The 21,401-nt window shown below is 40.4% G+C and overlaps 2 protein-coding genes across 6 annotated transcripts in view; one reads left to right on the top strand and one right to left on the bottom strand.

Moving 5' to 3' along the window:
* LOC134536003 (uncharacterized) overlaps positions 1–14,627 on the top strand; it is a 29,772-nt gene extending 15,145 nt beyond the window's left edge. Inside the window, exons 6-7 of one of the 3 annotated variants that reach the window (XM_063375494.1) lie at positions 6,812–7,032; positions 9,585–14,627. In XM_063375494.1, the coding sequence (XP_063231564.1) occupies positions 6,812–7,032; positions 9,585–9,813 (450 nt within the window). In that variant the 3' untranslated portion in view covers positions 9,814–14,627. Of the gene's footprint in view, positions 1–6,811; positions 7,033–9,491 lie in introns of all 3 variants that reach the window. The other 2 variants (XM_063375495.1, XM_063375493.1) reach the window with 2 other exon arrangements.
* LOC134536004 (zinc finger protein Xfin-like) overlaps positions 1–21,401 on the bottom strand; it is a 68,665-nt gene that overhangs the window by 31,840 nt on the left and 15,424 nt on the right. For 2 of the 3 annotated variants that reach the window (XR_010075742.1, XR_010075743.1), the window contains exon 3: positions 20,693–20,824. The gene's annotated coding sequence lies outside the window, so the exon portion shown is untranslated. Of the gene's footprint in view, positions 1–18,893; positions 20,825–21,401 lie in introns of those variants that run through there. The other variant, XM_063375497.1, reaches the window with a different exon arrangement.

Raw genomic sequence — 21,401 nt, 5'->3', positions numbered from 1 at the left:
GTATATTTTGTGATTTGAGTGATAGTACACAAAAATGTGGCGGGAGTGGTAGGGTTTGTTAGGTTAGTATAGCTACATTAAATAACTTAAAAATCATTATGAACAGTTTGTGAGGTTAGTATAGCCTCATTAAAATACTTAAAGAATAAGGAGAAAGTAGAATCTCAACTGAAATAAAAACAAGAACGGTAAGTGTATTTGAATGGCGAAATAAAAGCATTTTTATGTTGTAGTTTTTGGATGTGAATTTAGTTACAGTTTTTGGGTGAGAGTGGCGTTTATTGTTTAGAATATCACAAAAAAGAACAATCCCCAGCCGGTATAATGTAATTTTCAAAATCTGTAATTTAATCTTGGAAAGCGAGAGAAAGGAAATTGGTTAAACTGTTTCTTGAAGTACCTTAACTGAAGTCTGCGCAGGCGAGTGTGAAATGTGAAACCGGTATTGCAATAGGTGAAATTAAAATAAATATAAATAATAGTTTAGAGGTATCGTCAAGTACACTAGAGTCCAAATCGGTGTAGTATAGTTTGATATACTTAGCGGGAAATTTTTTAATGAAAATGAGATGAAGTAACAAAATAATTAAGCGGTATTGTGAAGTACAATACTGTCCCACCCGGTCTATTGTATTTTGCGACACCAAAAAATAATTTCAATGAATATAAGACGATTCATAAAAAAAACATGCGGTATCGTGTAGTACAATACAGTCCCATCCGGTCTGCTGTCTTTGGCGATACTGAAATTTTTTTTAATGAAAATGAGACGAACAAAAAAAATATTTATGCGGTATCGTGAAGTACAATCTTTATTTTCACATTTTATTGTTATTGGGGCCAAATCTACCCATGTCTGGAATCGTTTGAAATGCATTTCAAAATAGTTCAGTTTTCTTACAAATAAATTTGCATATACACCTACCACGAATAAATGCGCATAGGCCTACATACACTTAACACAAATTCAAATGCCAAGTTAATTTACAAACTCTCACAAACACTCAAATTTTTAGGTTGGAATTATTCTCGTTTTTCTAATTTTAAATGCAGTTTTCTCACGTTCTTAAGATATTATATTAAAGTTTGTATTTAAATAAAGACTAATATAATATACGATCAGCGATAGGCCTACCTGTATTTACTATATATATATATATATATATATATATATATATATATATATATATATATATAAACACACATATATAGGCCTAATAATACAACCCAGCGATAGGCCTAACTTTAATAAAATACAAACCATATATGTACGACACAGCGATAGGTCTACATGTATTTAATTAAAGAAAAATATAATATTCGACTCTGCGAAAAACCTGCCTAAATTATCACATTACATAATTTGTAATAAAATGTCGCGGCAAAGAAGCATTTTGTGTGCAACATTAAATCAGTTAATCGAATTTTGCATTAAATTCTACTGGAATTTTGGAAAATAGTCATCCTCATTATCACTGTCAACAATAACCCCGCCTGATATCTCGCCATTTTCTTTCCTGGTACTTGCTTGCTCTCAGGTTAACTAGCTAGCCATCGGTTCATCCACGGGATATGTTAGCCGAAGGGTTATCTCGGAGTTAGGCGCTAACTGGAGGTCGTAAAACGAAATAAGAGGTATCCTCCAGTTAAATTGTAGCCATAGGCTTAGCCAAGGGTCATAAAACTGGCCCTTAAACTCGTTATGTTTTACAAACACTATATTTTTAGCCATAGGAAAGTTGAACTGGACTTTAAATTACAGACCTGCCCTTTTATACTAACACACCAAACCTAATTCATAAAACCTACAATCTTTGAGCCTAAATCAATTTAGTCGGAAATTAACTCAGCTAAACCTTTAGACTTAAAATAACTCAGTATGAAAAATTTGGCCTAATACCGTTCGGTCTTAAAGCACTCAAAGTAAAATCGTTTAGTGCGTAATCGTTCATACTGTCATTTTCCTGACAAGCAGTGAGGGGAGTTTTTATGTGTTTAATAGTCTATATGTTATTTGAAGAAAATTCTAAAATAATTTTTTTAAATGCCTTCAAATTATTTCAAGATTTCAATGACATTTTACTCTGCTCAACACATTATCAAGGAATTTCCTTTTTTCTACTAAGAAAATCGGACATAAAATCTACACGGTCCACAATCGTAAATTGAAACTCACTTGACTGAAATAAACCAGGAAGGGGAGGAAATTGAACACATTTTTCTGTAATCCTCGAAGTCTGAAGCATACACAACGCACGGAAAGCTCTAGCTGAACCGCACTCTGCTTTGACTCAGACCATAACATTTCTCCACCGTAGCCATAGCTTAGACCTCACCTTACCACATCTAACACTCAATCTTAATATAATCATATCAGTAAAGGAATCTATATTTATCACAAAAATAACACTAAAATACATTTTTGACATCTCTCAACAACCACAAAAAAGTTGTATTAAAAAAGAAATAAAATTATTTATAGAAATAGTTATCTTTGTATTTTTACTTGCTCCTTTTCTAACTAAACATCTTGCTCAAATAATGCAAATGTCTTATATATATGAATATAACACACATTATTGATTTTCTTTCAAACAACAAGTTAAACTGTAATTTTCTACTGAAAACTACTTAAGTAAAAAAAGTTAAATAAATTAACCTTACCATAGTAGGATAAAAAATTGCCTAATAGTTTGAAGGCCTTAATTTGAATTATCCTCCAGAGACAATGTTATCGAAACAAGTTGTACCCCACCTAGAAGCTGCACTAGCTCAATCTGTGTTACCAAACGAAGAAGAAAAACAAAATAAATTACTTTTGTTTCACTTCAAAATACGCAACAGGCACTAGGCCGACAGGCACTAGACCGAAATGCATTAGGCCGACAGGTACTTGGCCGAAAGGCAGTAGGCCGACAGGTACTTGGCCGAAACGCAGTAGGCCGACAGGCACTAGGCCAAAAGGCACTAGGCCGAAAGGCATTAGGCCGACAGGTACTTGGCCGAAAGGCATTAGGCCGACAGGTACTTGGCCGAAAGGCAGTAGGCCGACAGGTACTTGGCCCAAAGGCAGTAGGCCGACAGGTACTTGGCCGAAAGGCAGTAGGCCGACAGGCACTAGGCCAAAAGGCACTAGGCCGAAAGGCATTAGGCCGACAGGTACTTGGCCGAAAGGCAGTAGGCCGACAGGTACTTGGCCGAAAGGCAGTAGGCCGACAGGTACTTGGCCGAAAGGCAGTAGGCCGACAGGCACTAGGCCGAAAGGCATTAGGCCGACAGGTACTTGGCCGAAAGGCATTAGGCCGACAGGTACTTGGCCGAAAGGCATTAGGCCGACAGGTACTTGGCCGAAAGGCATTAGGCCGACAGGTACTTGGCCGAAAGGCATTAGGCCGAAAGGCATTAGGCCGACAGGTACTTGGCCCAAAGGCAGTAGGCCGACAGGTACTTGGCCGAAAGGCAGTAGGCCGACAGGTACTTGGCCGAAAGGCATTAGGCCGACAGGTACTTGGCCGAAAGGCAGTAGGCCGACAGGTACTTGGCCGAAAGGCAGTAGGCCGACAGGCACTAGGCCGAAAGGCATTAGGCCGACAGGTACTTGGCCGAAAGGCATTAGGCCGACAGGTACTTGGCCCAAAGGCAGTAGGCCGACAGGTACTTGGCCGAAAGGCATTAGGCCGACAGGTACTTGGCCGAAAGGCATTAGGCCGACAGGTACTTGGCCGAAAGGCATTAGGCCGACAGGTACTTGGCCGAAAGGCATTAGGCCGACAGGTACTTGGCCGAAAGGCATTAGGCCGACAGGTACTTGGCCGAAAGGCATTAGGCCGACAGGTACTTGGCCGAAAGGCATTAGGCCGACAGGTACTTGGCCCAAAGGCAGTAGGCCGACAGGTACTTGGCCGAAAGGCATTAGGCCGACAGGTACTTGGCCGAAAGGCAGTAGGCCGACAGGCACTAGGCCAAAAGGCACTAGGCCGAAAGGCATTAGGCCGAAAGGCATTAGGCCGACAGGTACTTGGCCGACAGGTACTTGGCCGAAAGGCATTAGGCCGACAGGTACTTGGCCGAAAGGCAGTAGGCCGACAGGTACTTGGCCGAAAGGCAGTAGGCCGACAGGCACTAGGCCAAAAGGCACTAGGCCGAAATTTCGGCCAAATGACTTTCGGCCTAGTGACTGATACCCGTTGGATCCATCTGTTTGACATCAGCTGAATTATGCTTGTTCTCTGTGGGTTTATGTTTTCATTTTTATTTCCTACTAGCTGCCCGACCCAGCTTCGTACGGCTATACTAATTGTAAAAAAAATTAAGCCACATCTCCCATTTACAGTAATGGTAAATAAAAAAAATTTCAGTGAAAATTTATTACAATGCTGTATAATGTACCGGAGAGAAAATGAATAGCACCGATGGTTTCCCGACTCGTGCACGCAACGTACAACTGATGTACTCGTACTTCGCTACGGCAGTCTACAGGCAGATCACTCTTGCGCCGCTCATTATACATGCCCCTCCTTGTGGGTACGCCACTGCCGCGCGATGCCCGTTGCCATGGAGACGCAGAAGGCATGAACAATGCGAAATCCTGTTCTCATGCAGACAAAGTACCCACTGTTGCCTGGTTTTAACCACCCATGGGTCTAATTTTTGGAAAATGTCATCCTGCGTAACATAAGGAACATTACTATGAAGTTTCAAGTCTGTAAAATATATATACTTGAAAAAAAGGGAAATAAAAAAACAAATTAAACACAGAGAGAGGAAAAAAAATAGTTTAGGTTTGCGATTTAATGTGATAAAAAGTATTTAAATACTAATTGAACTCTTATGAGGGTACTGATTGCTTCGTTGTTAATATCACACGGGTGTTTTTTACTTGTACGGGAAAATTAAGAATGATAAGGCATCTAGTGCGTGGCACCAATGTTAATAGGCAATAGGAAATAAACTTCTAGGGCCTGCGGCATTGTCAACACACACTTCGTACGTGTTGTATCTAACCCCCTCCAACGCATTTGATACTAAATTGGACTTTTAGTAAGGATCCCTAATTTATTGATAATATAATATAGCCTATAGCCTTCCTCGATAAATGTACTATCCAACACTGAAAGAATTTTTCAAATCGGACCAGTGGTTCCTGAGATTAGCGCGTTCAAACAAACAAACAAACAAACAAACTAACTCTTCAGCTTTATAATATTAGTATAGATTTTGCATTCTTGAATTTTTTTCCGTGACAACTAGAGGTGAATGTCCAAAAAATTGTATTAAATAATTCCCCCATTGCATGAATCATTTAAATAACTGTATTTTAATATATATACACACACATATAAATTTATGTGTGTATGTATGCTTCCTATGGGCTCCAAAACGGCTCGACCGATTTTGATGACATTTTCAGGCAATCTTCAGATTAGCTCAGCGCGTCAACCTGTTAAGTTTGGTAGCGATTGGATCAACAGAATTTAATTTTTGGAATTTTGTGTCATATTTTCAATACCAATTAATACAAAATTAGATTTTTTTCAATTTTGTTTAGATTTTTGAACATTCACAATTAAAAGCGATATTAGGGTCGCTAGTTATGAATGAATTTCCTGACTTTTATTAGCTGCAACATTCCTGCTGTGATAAACAATTCACAGACATATTACGTGTGAGTGAGTGTGTGTGTGCGTGCATGTGTGTGGCTACGTGCTTGAGAGCCATAGTGGTGAATGTACTTCTCAACTCACTCGTCTTTCACAAAGGCGATCCGGTTGCATTCCCGGCGGGATAAACTCCGAATCGGTTGCAAGTGAATAATGTGATGGATGTTGCGGTTTGTCAAGAGTCATCCCATTTCACACTACAACGCTTTGCGTTGCTGCCACATCACGACGTCTTGTCTCCCCCATTCGTCAGAGACCTAGTTGACGCGATACTAAACCCACATACCATTCATCTGTCCAACCTAATAATGTCACGCACAGCACAATCGTACAGGCACACATACCATTACATATTCAACTGATTCAGTTTATTCTGTGGCCATTCGAAACAAAACACCCTGACGTGACTCAATTCGATTGGAACTGAGTTCGGTACCAAAGTAACGGTCCCATCGCGTCAAACCTCTGTGCATAATCGTGCAACAAATGAAATTACAAACAGGGCCGGTGCAAGGTAAATTGGCGCCCTAGGCAAAAAACCTTAAAGCCCCCCCCCCCCCCCAACGGCCGGACACCCCCAAAAAAATTTTCCTTTCCTCAAAATACATCACGTAAGCCTAAGATTTTGTCAACAATCAAATGTAAGCAGGCTTGTGTGTGTTTTTTTTTTTTTACTTATTACAAATCATAAACAGGTCACCGTGGACTTTAAATAATTACTTATATCAATATAAACATTCCAAAGTATAACAAAAAATCCATTTTCATCTAGTTTCAATAATCGTAAAACATATTATATCAGCTGTTATGTGTCGCGCTGCGCCGCCCCCAGCTACTTGGCGCCCTAGGTGGTTGCCTAGTTCGCCTATATGGACGCGCCGGCCCTGATTACAAAACAAACATATTGCCATACACAGGGATGTACGCGGGAGGGAGGCGTTAGATGGGGGAGGATATATACAATGCCCCCGAAATTTTATTTATATATATATATATATCGGTATTATTCTCACCAACAATAAGAAATAATTTGAACGTAGCCTTCAAATCGAATTCTACGTACGTTCCCGCAGCCACAGTCTGAACACACGTGCTAAGGGTTGATGAGATGAGGACGGATGAACAGGACGGGGGGGTCGCGCTGCCCGCAGGTGTGCCTGGTGGACTTCCAGATCTCGCGCTACGCCTCGCCGGCGCTGGACCTCGCCTACCTGCTGTACTGCTGCACGTCGCTGGCGACGAGGCGCGCGCACATGCCGGCCCTGCTGGCGCACTACCACGGCACCGTGGTGCAGGCGCTAAGCGACCTGGGAGCCACGCCCGACCGCGGCGACGGCCAACACCACCTCCGCCCCGACGCGCTGTGGCAGCTGTGAGTCCCCCGCATCCTCCTCTTCCATCCTCCTCCTCCTCCGCCTCCTCCGCCTCCTCTGCCTCCTCCTCCGCCTCCTCCACCTCCTCCGCCTCCGCCTCCTCCACCTCCTCCGCCTCCTCCTCTGCCTCCTCCACCTCCTCCGCCTCCTCCTCATCCTCCTCCGCCTCCTCCTCTGCCTCCTCCTCCGCCTCCGCCTCCTCCGCCTCCTCATCCTCCTCCGCCTCCTCCTCATCCTCCTCCACCTCCTCCGCCGCCTCCTCCATCTCCTCATCCTCCGCCTCCTCCGCCTCCACCTCCTCCTCCGCCTCCTCTGCCTCCTCCTCTGCCTCCTCCTCTGCCTCCTCCACCTCCTCCGCCTCCTCCTCATCCTCCTCCGCCTCCTCTGCCTCCTCCTCTGCCTCCTCCACCTCCTCCTCATCCTCCGCCTCCTCCGCCTCCACCTCCTCCTCCGCCTCCTCCTCCTCCTCATCCTCTGCCTCCTCCTCTGCCTCCTCCACCTCCTCCGCCTCCTCCTCATCCTCCTCCGCCTCCTCCTCTGCCTCCTCCACCTCCTCCTCTGCCTCCTCCGCCTCCTCCTCATCCTCCTCCGCCTCCGCCTCCTCATCCTCCTCCGCCTCCTCCTCATCCTCCTCCGCCTCCTCCTCATCCTCCTCCGCCTCCTCCACCTCCTCCTCCGCCTCCTCCGCCTCCACCTCCTCCTCATCCTCCTCCACCTCCTCATCCTCCTCCGCCTCCCCACAGTCCGGAACCCTCGAGCATGGGGGAGAAACTCTAATTACCGAGACTGAGACCTAGTTTTTTTGAAGTAGTTATGGGCCCGTCCGCTAGATAGTAGTTTTCATAATATATTGCTGACATAACTACGTTAATTTATTAGGAAGTAATGTATAAGCTGTAATCACGCAAACAAAACCAGTGAATATTCGCTCTATTTAGGTAGCCACTAATTTTGTGGCGTGTAATACGATGAGTTTTTCCACCTCCTACTCCTTTATTACATGACGGTTCATTAAAACACAGCATTAAGTATTTTCGCATCGATTAAATTAGTTTTGCGCCGCCAACGAGATAACTTAATACAACCAAAAAAACGTATTAACTAAAATAAATTTGTATGAGAACCTCTATTCCGATTTTTTTTATTTGCTGGTAGTTATGGGCCCGCCCAACAGATAGCGACACATGTCGCGTGAAACATGGTTTCAGTTTCCACTGTAAGAGTCGCACTTCTATATCTCCCTCCTTGTTCTGTGCCCTCGAGAGACCTCGGCGTCAACTGCCGGGAGTCGAGCCCGGGCCGTCCTTGGCTGGAGGCGGACGGTCCGACCACTCAAACTGTTTTACGCGACATCAAACCCAAGTTCGTCCAATCTAATGTCACACACAGCACATAAACTAATTCAGTTTATTCTGTGGCCATTCGAAACCAACACCCTGAACATGACTCGAACCAATTGTAACCGAGTCAGTTCGGTGGGGAGTATTTCCCGAAGCCCTGATGCTATAGCGGCAACATCAGCAGTATTCATCCATATGCAAACAGGGCCGTAAAAAGAGTTTTAGAAAAGGGGGGGGGGGAGGTGCCCGAGCTCCAGGGGGAAATGATTCAGATGGAGTTTCAAAGTTGTTAATGAAATTCACACAAAACCTTACTAGTAATGCGAATTAGTTATTGAAACAGAAACGTTTACGTGTTTTCAAATTTTTATTTTGTGTGTTACCTCGTAGCTCCCGGTATACCGCATTTTGTAGGAGTAAATTTGCGAATGGAAAAGAAGTCGCATGGAATGAAAACGTGTGGCGAATGGCGCGAACAAAAGTTCACAAAGCCAAAGGAAAACTTTAAAGTATTAACTGTTTAATGAATTTTTCAAAATCTATTGGAAGTATTATAATAAAATTCTTGTCAATATTCTGGGGTTTAGTTTTTTTTTTTCAAGACTTTTTTTCTGAGCCGTTTCATTATATAGTTAAAAATTTCGCTCTGCAACTGGAATGATTCTATAATCGACGTAGCTGCTCCCGCAACGAATTCTAGTGGCGGATGCGGAATCTACGCGTTATTCGCGTCAAGAAATGTAGTTGAAAAACACAATTTGCTCATATGTTTATCACGCTCGGCAATATTTTCCAAGGATTTCACGTCCGAGTCTAGTGTTACGAGAACACATGGCTCGCTACGCATGTTCGGTGGACAGTGGCGGATCCAGGGGGGGGGGGCACCAGGGGCAAGTGCCCCCCCACACCCTCAAAAAAAAAAAACAGTTGTCTGCTACATTAATATTTCCGACAAAAATGATTGTTTCTGAAACCAATAAAATATTGTCATATAATTAATGAATTTCTTGTAGAATCATAAAATCTGGTGGTTGGGATGTTATGTGTAGTGTGAGTAGATTAAATACAAATTTAGTAATTTTAAGACATTTTTTTCTCTGGCTACTCTGAAATCCTAGAGTGCCCCCCCTCCGTGGTGCGAACCTCTGGATCCGCCACTGCCGGCGGAGGTGGCGAGTGGAGCAGCGCGATGATGCCCTATTGTCCCGCAGCCTGCTGGCGGACATGCGGCGCTACGGGCGCTACGCCATGGGCGCGGCGCTCGAGATGATCCCCATCTCGACGTGCGACTCGGACCAGGCGCCCGACCTGTACGTCGCGTCGCGCGACGACGCCGGTCCGCCGGGCCAAGGCTGCGCCCCCGTGTGGGCGTCCAACGAGGCGTGCCGCCGCAAGATGGCCGACCTGGTGCTGGAGCTGGTCGAGAAGGGAGACCTGTGACCCCGCCGCCGCCGGTCTACTTCGCCGCCGTGCAGTTCCCAAAAGATTACAATTGTATCTGTACCTCGGCGGCCACGTTCCGCATGCTCGCACGGTGACCGTATGAAGCCGCTACCCTCTCCCTTTCAACCAATTGTTGCGCCATATCGGTTAGACGCCCGAAACATTGGCTGAAGCATTCTGGAAACAAGTTTTAAATGACTAGAGATTCTAATCCGCATTCAATCAATAACCGTCGTCTGACGTTATCAAGCACCATTCCCGCAATTTTTTTTTTGGCGGAAAAAATATATATGGCCTTGGCGAGGTTATTAAAAAGTGACTTCAACTATACGTCACAACACGCCGTCTCCTTGACCACCGCTTGACGTTCTTTCGAGTGGCAGACAACAATATCATCTACGATATGTCAAAAATTCACGTATTTTGGATAGAAAATAGCTGAGTAAATAAAACTGCTCTCATGAAAAAGTATGGTTTTCGTGACATAGTGTCATGTCACTGGGGTACAGATATATAAATATAAAAAAAAAGATCCATACCAACCCAAATATTGTACATTTTAGCTGAATGCTTTGAAAACATAGTTATGCTTACCAAATGCATTAAATAAGGATCTCATATTAAACACCTGTACACTTAACTGAGTATCATAAAGTTTTTTAAAAGAGGTTTCGCTGTGAGTGCCTTGTTATAAGAAATGTTTGTTAAAAGTGCCCAGAATAATTTTGAAGCAATATTATGATTTTACTACTTAATTTTAGTTCGCTCTGTTCCTTTAATTGTCAACAGGAGTAATACTTGTTTGGAAAATTATTAAGCTTAGAACAGAAGCATCCTTTCAAAACACTCTTTTAAGTTTATCGCAAACAGTATATTAAGCCCAAAAATTGACTTAAAATATTTAATCAACTGCACACTATAAAACCTATTAGGTAATAAAAGTATCTAATCTTGACACTGGCACAAACTTGCCTTTTAAGGAAAGGGGAGAGGGGAGGAAATTATCACGTTCTGTACATAAAAAAATATACTATGTTTTAAATACTTACGAGATGATAAAACATGTTTTCTAAGTCATTGTTACATTTTTAGAAGAAGTGTTTCATCAAATTTAACATGACTTTGACTGTGGAAAATGTTGCCATTAAATAAATAAAATCTGAAAAACATGTTGTTGGGTCATTCTCTGAAAAAGGTAGAAAAACAAGAATAAAATTTTTTTTCTAGAAAATTATAAACTGAAGCAAATAAATTCTCTTATATTTTTTATTGAAGTAACTAAACTCTGCTTAGCAACTGGTCAAGTTTTTCAACAGTTATTTACTACAATATTAAATGTTATTCTTTATGCTATGTCCACAGAGTGGACATGTATGTCCACGGAGGGGAGATAATACTTCCAAGTCGCAGATTAAAGTATGTAATTATGTATTAGGGATACATGATTAAAGTATGTAATTATGTATTAGGGATACAAATGCCACATTACCTAATGTTTAGAATGTGAATTTGTATTTTTAAAGTCAGGAAAGTACATAATGTTAGTTAAGTAAAAAATAATTTTGGCAAATTGGTGTAATGAGATCATAGATTTACTCTCATTTTTAACACAAAAAAAAATACTTATTATAACAAAAACGGAAGTTGGCTCCCTGTTGCTATTGCATAATTAATTATCAGTCCCATTCCATAATAATGACATGGGCCAGCTTCACAGCTACTGCATGATAGTCGTCTAACATGCAGACTTTGAGATCCCTTTTTGAATACAACTTCATGTATCTTCATTGTGCCTTTGAACACTTGAATATTATTTGGTATGTGCTTGTCAATACTGGTTATGACTGATTCCTGAATTTGTTTCACTAATATACCCTTGCAATGGTCTTGTAGATAAGGAACTAACGTGTCACAGTCTGGAATATCAATTTGATGTGCTACCAAGCCATCAGCTGTTCTTTTTAGAGCTGCCCCAACTCCATCTGGAGCACCCTTTCCATGAGCACTTTCGCTGAAATGCCAGTGAATTTCTTCCACATTCAATTCTCTTGATAAAAAGCCACCCATTAGCTGAAACATTTTCCGGTTTTTGTACTGGGTACAGGGTCCATCCCTAAGGAAGTGAGCCTTTTCCAACTGAGGTATACGTGACTTTATATCCTGAATAATAGGCAGTAAATGGGCAAATATTGCTGCAGGATCATGTCTGTTGCACGAGCTGACTGTTCCATAACAGAGAGGTGATGGTGCAACATCCGTATGACAGTACAGAACACATGTATGGATAGTCACTTGGGGTTTTGATCCCCCAAAATGTGCTGCTTGGATTTCTTTTGAATATTTGCAGGTATAGTTTTCAGAAAAGTCAACATGTACCAACACTTCATTCTGTAAAATATTTTTCTTGAGTTTTGAAATTTCCTCATATTGGTGGCTTATGTTTGACACATGTGCCATGAAAGGTACAATTTCTCTTGAGAAAATGCATATGAGCTGAGTTTTTGAACATTCTTCTAAAACTTTCACAGTTTTAGAACACAATTTAATTTTATCTTTAAACTTTTATCTTTCCACTTCTGGAAAAACACGGGACTTTCGTCAGAATCTTCTTTAGTCTATATACATTTTGATTTACAATCATTGCACTGTCGTTCTAGGCATGCTTAATTTCTTGGGTCACAGCACAGTGTTCTAAGAACTTCAAATGGTATTTATTCATCAACAAGGTTCAAAGAATTCAGCTTTCTTACTAAAAGAACCATATTTTCGTGTGTTTTGCATAAACATGTTTCTCTTTCAGATACCTTTGGAAACACAACCCAAATGGTCTAAGTCTGCAAAACGTCTGATAGCTCAAATTCTGATACTTGGGACTTTCTTCTTTGAAGATCTTGTGCAGGTTCTGAAGTGTGTCATTTAAGAAACGCTTTTGCTTCTTCATGTTGTTTCTGGTTATAGTTTCCTTCTTTCCTGAGCACAAGCGACTCGCTTTATCTGTCTCTAAAAATGTAGTTACGTCAGATCTTACCTTCTCCAAGATAAATCTTCCTTTCAAAACTTTCTTATGGGCTTGACCACTCTGAAACTTTTTTTTGAAGTAAGTGTACTCAAATAGTTCAAGTACCTATATTTTCGAACTATTTTTCTACTTAAAACTTTTACCATGACTCTTTTAACTTTGGATGACTTAAGTTTCTGAAAGTTGTGCTGTATTTGTTTGCTAATAACTTCTCCAAACAGCAGTTTTTTGTATGCTACATTTTCATTGTTTTTGTCTAGACTTTTTAGGAGTTTTCGAGACCTCTTTCTTGGGCTATCGTCTTCTATTTGCTGCTTTTTTTTTTAACCTACTTAGTCTTTTTTTGTACTTTTCTAACCTTGTCTTGGTTTTTTTGTTTTCATTTTCCAGTACCTTGATCTTTTGTTGTAGCTTGTATCTATTTCTTCTAATCATTTTCCTTCCTCTTTCAGTTCCACACTTAAGTTTTTCCCTTTTATCACAATTGCTATTAATCTGTGTGGTAGGATTATTTGTGGATGTGCATTCTTCTGTTTTTTGTTCCATATTTTGCTGCTGTTTTTTTTTTGTTTTCGATAAATTTTTTTATCTTTATCCTTCCAAATTTTTCTTGCTGCTCTTTTTTCACGGTCACTCATTGTTTTAATAGTCTTTATTTTTCCAGATGCTTTTCTCTGGTGATAACGTTCTCTTTCTTTTCTCTTAGACTCTTCATACAAAACAGACTTTTCAAGTAACTTCTGTCTCGATCGTCTCATGCTAAGTTTTTTCTGCTCTCTTCTTTTCTGAATCTGCGCATCTGACTGGTTCTTTTTCTTCTTTTTTGTGGGTGCCATCTTAAAAACAAGAAAATATCTCAGCAGTTAGGTTGACTGCACATCAAGCTAATATTTTTATATATGTATTCTTTGCAGAACATAAATTCTCCTCCGTGGACAATAAGTATCCCCTCCGTGGACCAACATAGTCCACGGAGGGGATGTCCACGGAGGGGATAAAAGTAAGGTTTTTTATTTTTTATAATTTTAATTTTGAGGTTAGGAAATTCTACAACGCAGTTGCTTAACCTACACCAATATACATTTATACACTGAGTTTAACACAAATACACAAGAGTTTTCTACCTTGTTTATGATGACCACGGAGGATACGAATAGAACTTTGCGAAGCACAAATTTATATCTCAGTTATAAATATCAGAGCACCACATATAAATAAGAACATCAACACAAACAGCTCAATAAAAATGGCTTCCTTTCCCTCCAATTCAATGGAGAAATAACAGTTGCTGTACTTTTTAAATAATTTTTAGTGCATTATTATTTGGCCATAGAGGTAGATTCTTAAGATTATGGACAATGTTTAAAATATTGTTATTCAATTACATTTGCCCATTGACAGTTAAATCGCATAGCCATGAGTTTGTGATGCTTCTAACAATTACTTTTTGTAACAAGAGTAAAAATTAAAAAAGAGTTTAAAGAGTAACAATGGCCAGTGTCTTATAAAATGTGATTGGGGACGTCCACAGAGGAGACTGTATAGCTATTGCAGGCTAAATATTTAAGTAGTATTATAAAAATGTAACCAAAAATTTTACATCAATATGTTTATCTAAAAACTTAATCATACTTACAATTAAAAAAAATATTGTTTTATGCAAATTGTTTGGTATTCCAGAGAGTGACACCAAATTGAACCTTTTCCAGAGAATAACCCTGTTATACTTATTTTAAAATTTATATTGATATTTCCTATGAAAAAGTCTTTGTAAATAATATATCCTATTTGAAAATGAGTTACCAAAGATTCTTTTTATTTTTTTAATTTGGTATTTTGGTTACAGCATCATTAAAAAAACTATCTAACGAATTTTAATAAAATTTATCACGATGATGATTAGATGTGTCATGATGTAACATTTATAGCACTATTCATGTTAACAAGTCACATCCGCTCCATGGAACGCAAACTTTTGTTTTACCCGCATCACTCGGAAAACAAACTATTCAACGAGATTTATAAATTCCACACAGATTTGCAGGCAAAGCTGGTGCAATAATATATGTGCTTTCAGCATTGACCAGTCAGCACTTGATTAAACTGCACTGTACTGACTGTACATATTAAAACTAAATGTCTCTTTCACAAAATCCCATTGTTTAGAGCCTGAATTTAACAAAATGGTAACTGCGATCATACTTTGTTATTTCTTCTCTGAAAAACAATAAACACTGCATTAACCTACATGACCTTGACCAACAGGCCAGATTTGAACATCGAAGGCACATCAGGGGGCTCTTGATGCCATTGTTGTCATTTTGGCATTGGCCATTTTTTTTTTTGGCACAGTGAAGTTTGTTAGCATCTTGAGAAATTCTAATTCTGATGATAAAGTAGCAAACGTGAATAACGTTATTCATTTTATTACATACAGTGGTGTTTACAGTTAGGAAAAAAAAAATGCGTGACACGAGGTGAACTACGAACCACATAGGAAGTGGTGCATTTTGAGAATGTTAATGTTAACTTTCCTAACCCCTTCTTGTTGATGTTTTTTTTTTTTTCCAAATCCTCTCCCGAATTTTTTTTATCAAGCGCGTGACGCTCTGTGAAGCAGCGCTGCAGTAACTTTATACTATTGTTACGATTTACCTACAGCGGGTTCGGAAAGGATAGCCCAATTAAAGATTTTATTACACTACACAGTTTTATTTATTGCCACTACTTATGTCACTAACAAAAATATTCTAAAATGGCAAATAATGAATTACACTTAAAGAAAGGTCTATTCCCTAGTCACTTGTTCCACACACCTCGCTGGGCCGCACCTCTGGCGCAACTCTCGCCGCAGCACCCCTCGTGGGTCTCCGCCGCGGGACTCCAGTCGCCACACTCCGCCGCCACCGACGCACTTCCCCTTCGCCGAGGATCTGCTCGACTCCTCGCTCGCAACTTCGCTCGGGACTCCACCGCGCCCGCGACTATCGCCCGGAAACTCCGCCGCGGGAAAACTCCCGACGCCACTGAACTCACTCACTCCCTGCCCTGGAACCTTCGTCCAAGGACTTCGCCACTCTGCCGCACCCGCGGAACTATCGCCCGGAAACTCCGCCGCGGGAGAACTCCCGACTGAACACTCCGAACTCACTCACTGCCCTGACGTCTTCGGGCATATATATAGGCCCGGCGCAATTCCAGAACTCACAAGAGCGGCCGAGGCCAGTCGCGTCAATCTGCGCCGACACGACGGTAGAAATCTCTCGAAACATGTGTTGGCGGCTCGCGTAACTCCCAGCTGTCCGGTGTCAGTTACGTGTCAAAGGCAGGGCGCCACGCAGGGAGTGGTGGGAAGGAGGGGGGAAAGTGACAATCCTTGTTCTCTTCCAGGCGCGCGCGGTGCATATCATGTTGCAGCAGTCGCCAGCCAGCTCTGCACCTGCACGTGTCCCGGCCTTGCTCTAGTTCGTAACACTATGTTTTACGAATAGCTTCTTAATCAATCTGTCTCACAAAAACAGGCAGCACACATCATGCAGCAGCAATTTGTCAATAATTATAGTTTAGTTAGGTGAAGAGATTTAACAGCTGGACGAACAATGCAACGTAATTTGTCGAAAAGCAAATCATCGACACACATCCTATTTTCTTGCCTGGATCAGATTCAGTTCCATACCATAAGAGCTGATATATATTTTTAATATTTCTGAAACCAAACCTTTTCAAAAGTTAAAAAAATGCTTGGCGTTTTAAGATAAGAAATTGAAAAATATATAGTAACTTTTATAACCATATAGCCAAGCTCATGCTTAGTTCCTTACCTACTTCTCTGGTAGATTTGTATGTGATTTGTCACTTCATTAAACTAAAATTACCCCGCTCACACCCTCCAACTTGCCAGACGTGGTCTAATTCACTAAAGCTCAAAAGTCGCGAGGAAAAATTTACATACTTTAACAATGAAGGATCGGTGCCTTGGCAAGACAATGTGATAGGTAATTTAATGTTATTTGCTTTCTTTTTTTCATTTCAGCTTTGGTACTGTTGACCAGACCATAAAGATACTTATACAATTTTGTTTAACTGTGCGTTTGGGAACAAATAATGGCTTTTAACCTACAAAACAAATTACCTCCTTTTCAGAACCTTTTATGTTTGACAGAGATTTTCTTGGCTGCTGGTCTTTGTCGTTCAAGAAGGAACTAGGTAAGTCGAAGTACCACAGGGAAGGTTTATAAATTTCTTCTGTTCCGGCTCCAAAACGCATTGACGCTTTTGTACGCTGTTTTCTATAGGTACACAGTTCTAATAGAATTTATCTTTTTTGTGACCATCTCTCTCATTGTTCGTGGGTCAACTTTGCATTTGTTAATCAAAGCGGCATATGCAGCGTTTTTTTGTCCCTATTGCTGTATTCTTTTAATTTCACTTGCCAGTGGCACGGAAAACTTTGGTAAAGTTCAATAAATCCCGTGAAAAATTCATGGGACCAGTAGCGCAGATCTGATATTTTTTTTTGGTAACTGAACGCAAAAAAAAAAGTATAACAAAAATATAGGTAAGTATCGCGTAGACTGAGGAGGGAGAGAAGTTTGACGGATTAGACTGTCGCCCCGTCTACACGCACCGACTTCTCTGCAGTTTTGCTTGTACACAAAGCTTAGGCCCATCAGTCTAATGCGGCCATGTCAAACCTCATTCAGTTCATGCAAGACGTCAAACGCCGTCCACACGCGTTTTGTTTGACAGATGTGGCATGATCACGCAAGACTGACGACAAAACGTTATGTTTAGACTGGGCTTTAGTCTCAGCAATCTGGGCATAAATATTCAGCTTGAGTTCAAAATATACATACATTAGGTAGCAACACTTATTGCAGTATAGATTGATGTATTTCACATATGTATAGAAAACTAGTCGGAAAGCAGTCAAACGTATTTTTTCGTTTATGACTTATTAAAAGTTTTTATAATATATTAACCTATTCAGAAAGAATTTGATGGTTCGAAATTAGCACGAGAGATTTTGCGCAGCCATAGTCGTCAGGTCTTAGGTTTTTTGAAAAACCAACTGCTACCTGAACTCAAATCCCATTATCATAATATCCGTTACGTCCTGTAATCAACCAGCGATATTATATGTTAACTTGCTATTTAATACGATATATATACAAAACTGACATCTTTCGAGCTACCTTCAGAAAAAAATAAACTTTGCGCGCGTATGGCACGAGCTTTACCTGCAAGGAATGCTAGATCCACTATTTTACTTTTACAGGGCCAAAATATATTGGGCAGATTTATTGGGGGGGCACGTACCTCCACAGCCTCTCCACCCCCCCCCCCCCCCCCCCTTTCCAGGAGGGTAAAATACGCACTGGATAATACGACTAGTAAAGTAATAAACAGGTATTATACTCAGTAGTGTAGCCAGGATTTGTGTATGGGGGGGTTAAGAAGCATGGTCCCCTCCTATTAAAGTTTTAAGGTGTAAAATAGTGCTATTTGAGCAGTTTTCGGTACTTAACTTTAAATATTGTAATGGTAAAAATATTAATTTTTTAATAAAAAAAATTATTTGAGTGATGAAGTAAGAAATTAATTAAAGAATTTTTAATCAATCCAAGTGCCTTGTCCACGTCCACTCAATATCATAAATCATGCTCGAAGCTTGACATTACAAAAAAAAAAAAGGAATAAAAATGGTTGGTTTTCGGCAGAACTGGCCTATTCCTGGAAACAATTTGCTTTAGCTTGAAGAGTTACCCAGTCACCACCTGCTTATAATTACCGCGCTGGTTAAATACAATAGGTGTAAGATATTTGAAGGCTTGGGACCTTATAGCTTCTGCTCGTGACAGGGGTAGGGGAAGGGAAGGAGAATCGGCAGGGCTCGCTTACTCTTCCCCTCCAGTGCAGTGGCCGGTGATAGTAGTAAGACACCCAGGCTTTTAGCTAACCTGCTTTCAGATAAGAAAAATAATGAGGGCTAAGGGGGGGGGGGGGGGTTAGAACCCCTAAACCCCCCTCCCCTGGCTACGCCCCTGATTATACTAGATCCAGACTACCGGTGCCCCATCCAGAAGTCAATCCTGGACCTGCCCCTGTGAATGACTGTAATAGGAGATGGGGTGGTGGTTATGGAATATAACCCAAAAAAGGGAGATTGATAAATAACCTTTATAGAACAACTTGTAAAGCCATCCTGGTACATTAATTTCGACTAAGATTTGCTGATTAATTTTAGAAATGTTATTCGTATAAAATTTGATGAAATTAAATTCACGTTACATAGCACATTAGCATCTTAAATGACAAACGTATGACACTGCAAGAGCTTCGGGAATAGGTAAAAGGGCTGGCGTGGGGTCCTGAGGTGTTACACGGTCTTGGAGCCGCTCCTGACTGTTTAGGTACATCATTGAAATTAAAGTGTATTGGAGTTTCATTCACCCTTTTCTCACCCCTCGAGCATGTCATCACAGCGAACATGCTACTGAGAACAAATTCTGTACGTACAGTAATGCAGTGTTTAATGTCTAAGGAAGAGCCTTAAGCTACGGCCACACAGGGCACTATGCTCACTGACTGGCCACCTGGCGCAGTGAACATAGCGAACATGGCGTAGCTTACTGTGTGGCCTTTGGCTTAATGCGTGGAACATCTCACTAAAGCCTGTATCACATGATAGAAGCTTCCAGCAAAACTGCATGCTAAGCCTCCATGGCATCTTTCTATGGAACAAGCTATCACACATAGAATTGTGACTGCTGGTGTATGCTTAGCTTGTGCAAATGTTTTTGTTATAATACTAGTTAGAAAAATTTTATAGTATAAACATGGATGTTTTACATAAATGTATAATGTAACTGCTTTAACAGACCACATGTTCAACGCATTTCAAATCAACAATCAAGAAAAGTCAATCCCTCTAAAATAATTTACAGTTTGTAACACTATGGGCACCCTACCACTTCAATGATTGGAAAAAATTTATACTTTCTAAGAAATAATTCACAGAAATTTGAACACGACCCATTAGAAAATCTTATGAAAATTGCCAGCGCTCTGCTAATTCTTCCACAGAACCATCCATACCGGTTACCATGGAAGACCTTGCAAAGAAACTTCCACTGTGGGATAGGGGCTTAACATAGCAAGTTGTAGGGGAGTGCTAAACCGCACTGTTGTGCTAAACCCCATAGTTGTTCTACAGACACAGTGTTTGTACTACGTGATTTCCAAGGAAGCCGGTCAAGATCATCAGGAATTGTAAAAATTGAATTGATTATTAATTAACAGAAACTGTACCTGTGCAAAGAAAGTATCAGACTTATTACACTTTGACTAACAATAACGCAGACCAAGGACATTAAGAAGAATTAGCATCCGCCATCTTACATTTTTTAATATTTTTGCTATAATTATAATTTTTAACTATTCATCCAAATTTTTGGCAAGTCAAGGTATAAATCATATCTCCCAGACCTTCTACAGTTCTACACCATGTCGCAACCACACATTTACTGACAGGCTCCAGTCTGTAAGCACCGCGAGTTCGACTCGGGCAACTACAACTATCATACTATTCACACCAATTAACAAGTTTTGACTTCAACAAGTATATGCCATGTGAAACCAAAAAATTTAGCACGGAAGCTTTATTGCAAGTGGTATCAAAACATTTGGAAATGCACGGTGGCAAGTCCTAATCCCCCTTAAGAAAGCAACCAGGAACCATCCTAGAAACTGCCTACGGGAAGTGCCTGATTTAAAAAAGCCACGGGAAAACCAAAACCACGATAAATGGAATATAATTAAAACCAGGATCTCTAGGATGAGAGTCTGGTGACTTACCACTGCGCACTCAGCTGTTAGGTCAGGCATCAATACGACTTAAACTTCGACTGCTGTCTGATCTTGACTGCAAGTTGTCTGGTAGTAAGTCACAACTTGCCATTTTCTTAATGTCTTGGACCATAATGATTTCTGGTACAAGAGAAGAAGAATTTTGTACAAGATGAAAAAAGAACATCAATTAAAACTAACAAAAATAATTTTTTTTATTCCTTAAAATTGAAAGAACCTGTTTGAATTTTATGTTAAGTGTAACAAGAACAAACAAATAAAAATTATACATTATATAAAAAATTGGTTGTCTGTAAAGTCGGTTTACGGACGATAGTTTAATGTGACAACGTAATAACAAAACATTGATGAAATGATTGCATACTTTTATGAATAAAATTGAATCATTTTTATTGAATTATCTCTATTTTGTATGGATACAAAGAAGGAGTGAATAAGAAAGTTCAATACATGAAAACATATATCACACATGTTTTTGGGATGATTTTAAGATATAAGATATGAATAGAGTTTCATGTCAAGAGCAGTGTCAATCTATCAAATTTACAATGCAAAAACTGTAAACAAAATTATCATACCCTAGTGCATGAGTGGTCTAAGGCTGCTGGTATTCCAAGATACAAATGAAAAGGGTTTAGGTGTTGAATGTGTTACACCTGTACCCTAACCGTATTCCTAGCGCACAGTATTTCTCCCA

This window comes from Bacillus rossius, chromosome 10 (assembly GCF_032445375.1).
Source record: "Bacillus rossius redtenbacheri isolate Brsri chromosome 10, Brsri_v3, whole genome shotgun sequence".
In the NCBI taxonomy this organism is placed as follows: Eukaryota; Metazoa; Arthropoda; class Insecta; order Phasmatodea; family Bacillidae; genus Bacillus; species Bacillus rossius.
Note: the sequence above shows the minus strand (reverse complement) of the source record. Positions and strands in the feature narration are given on the sequence as shown.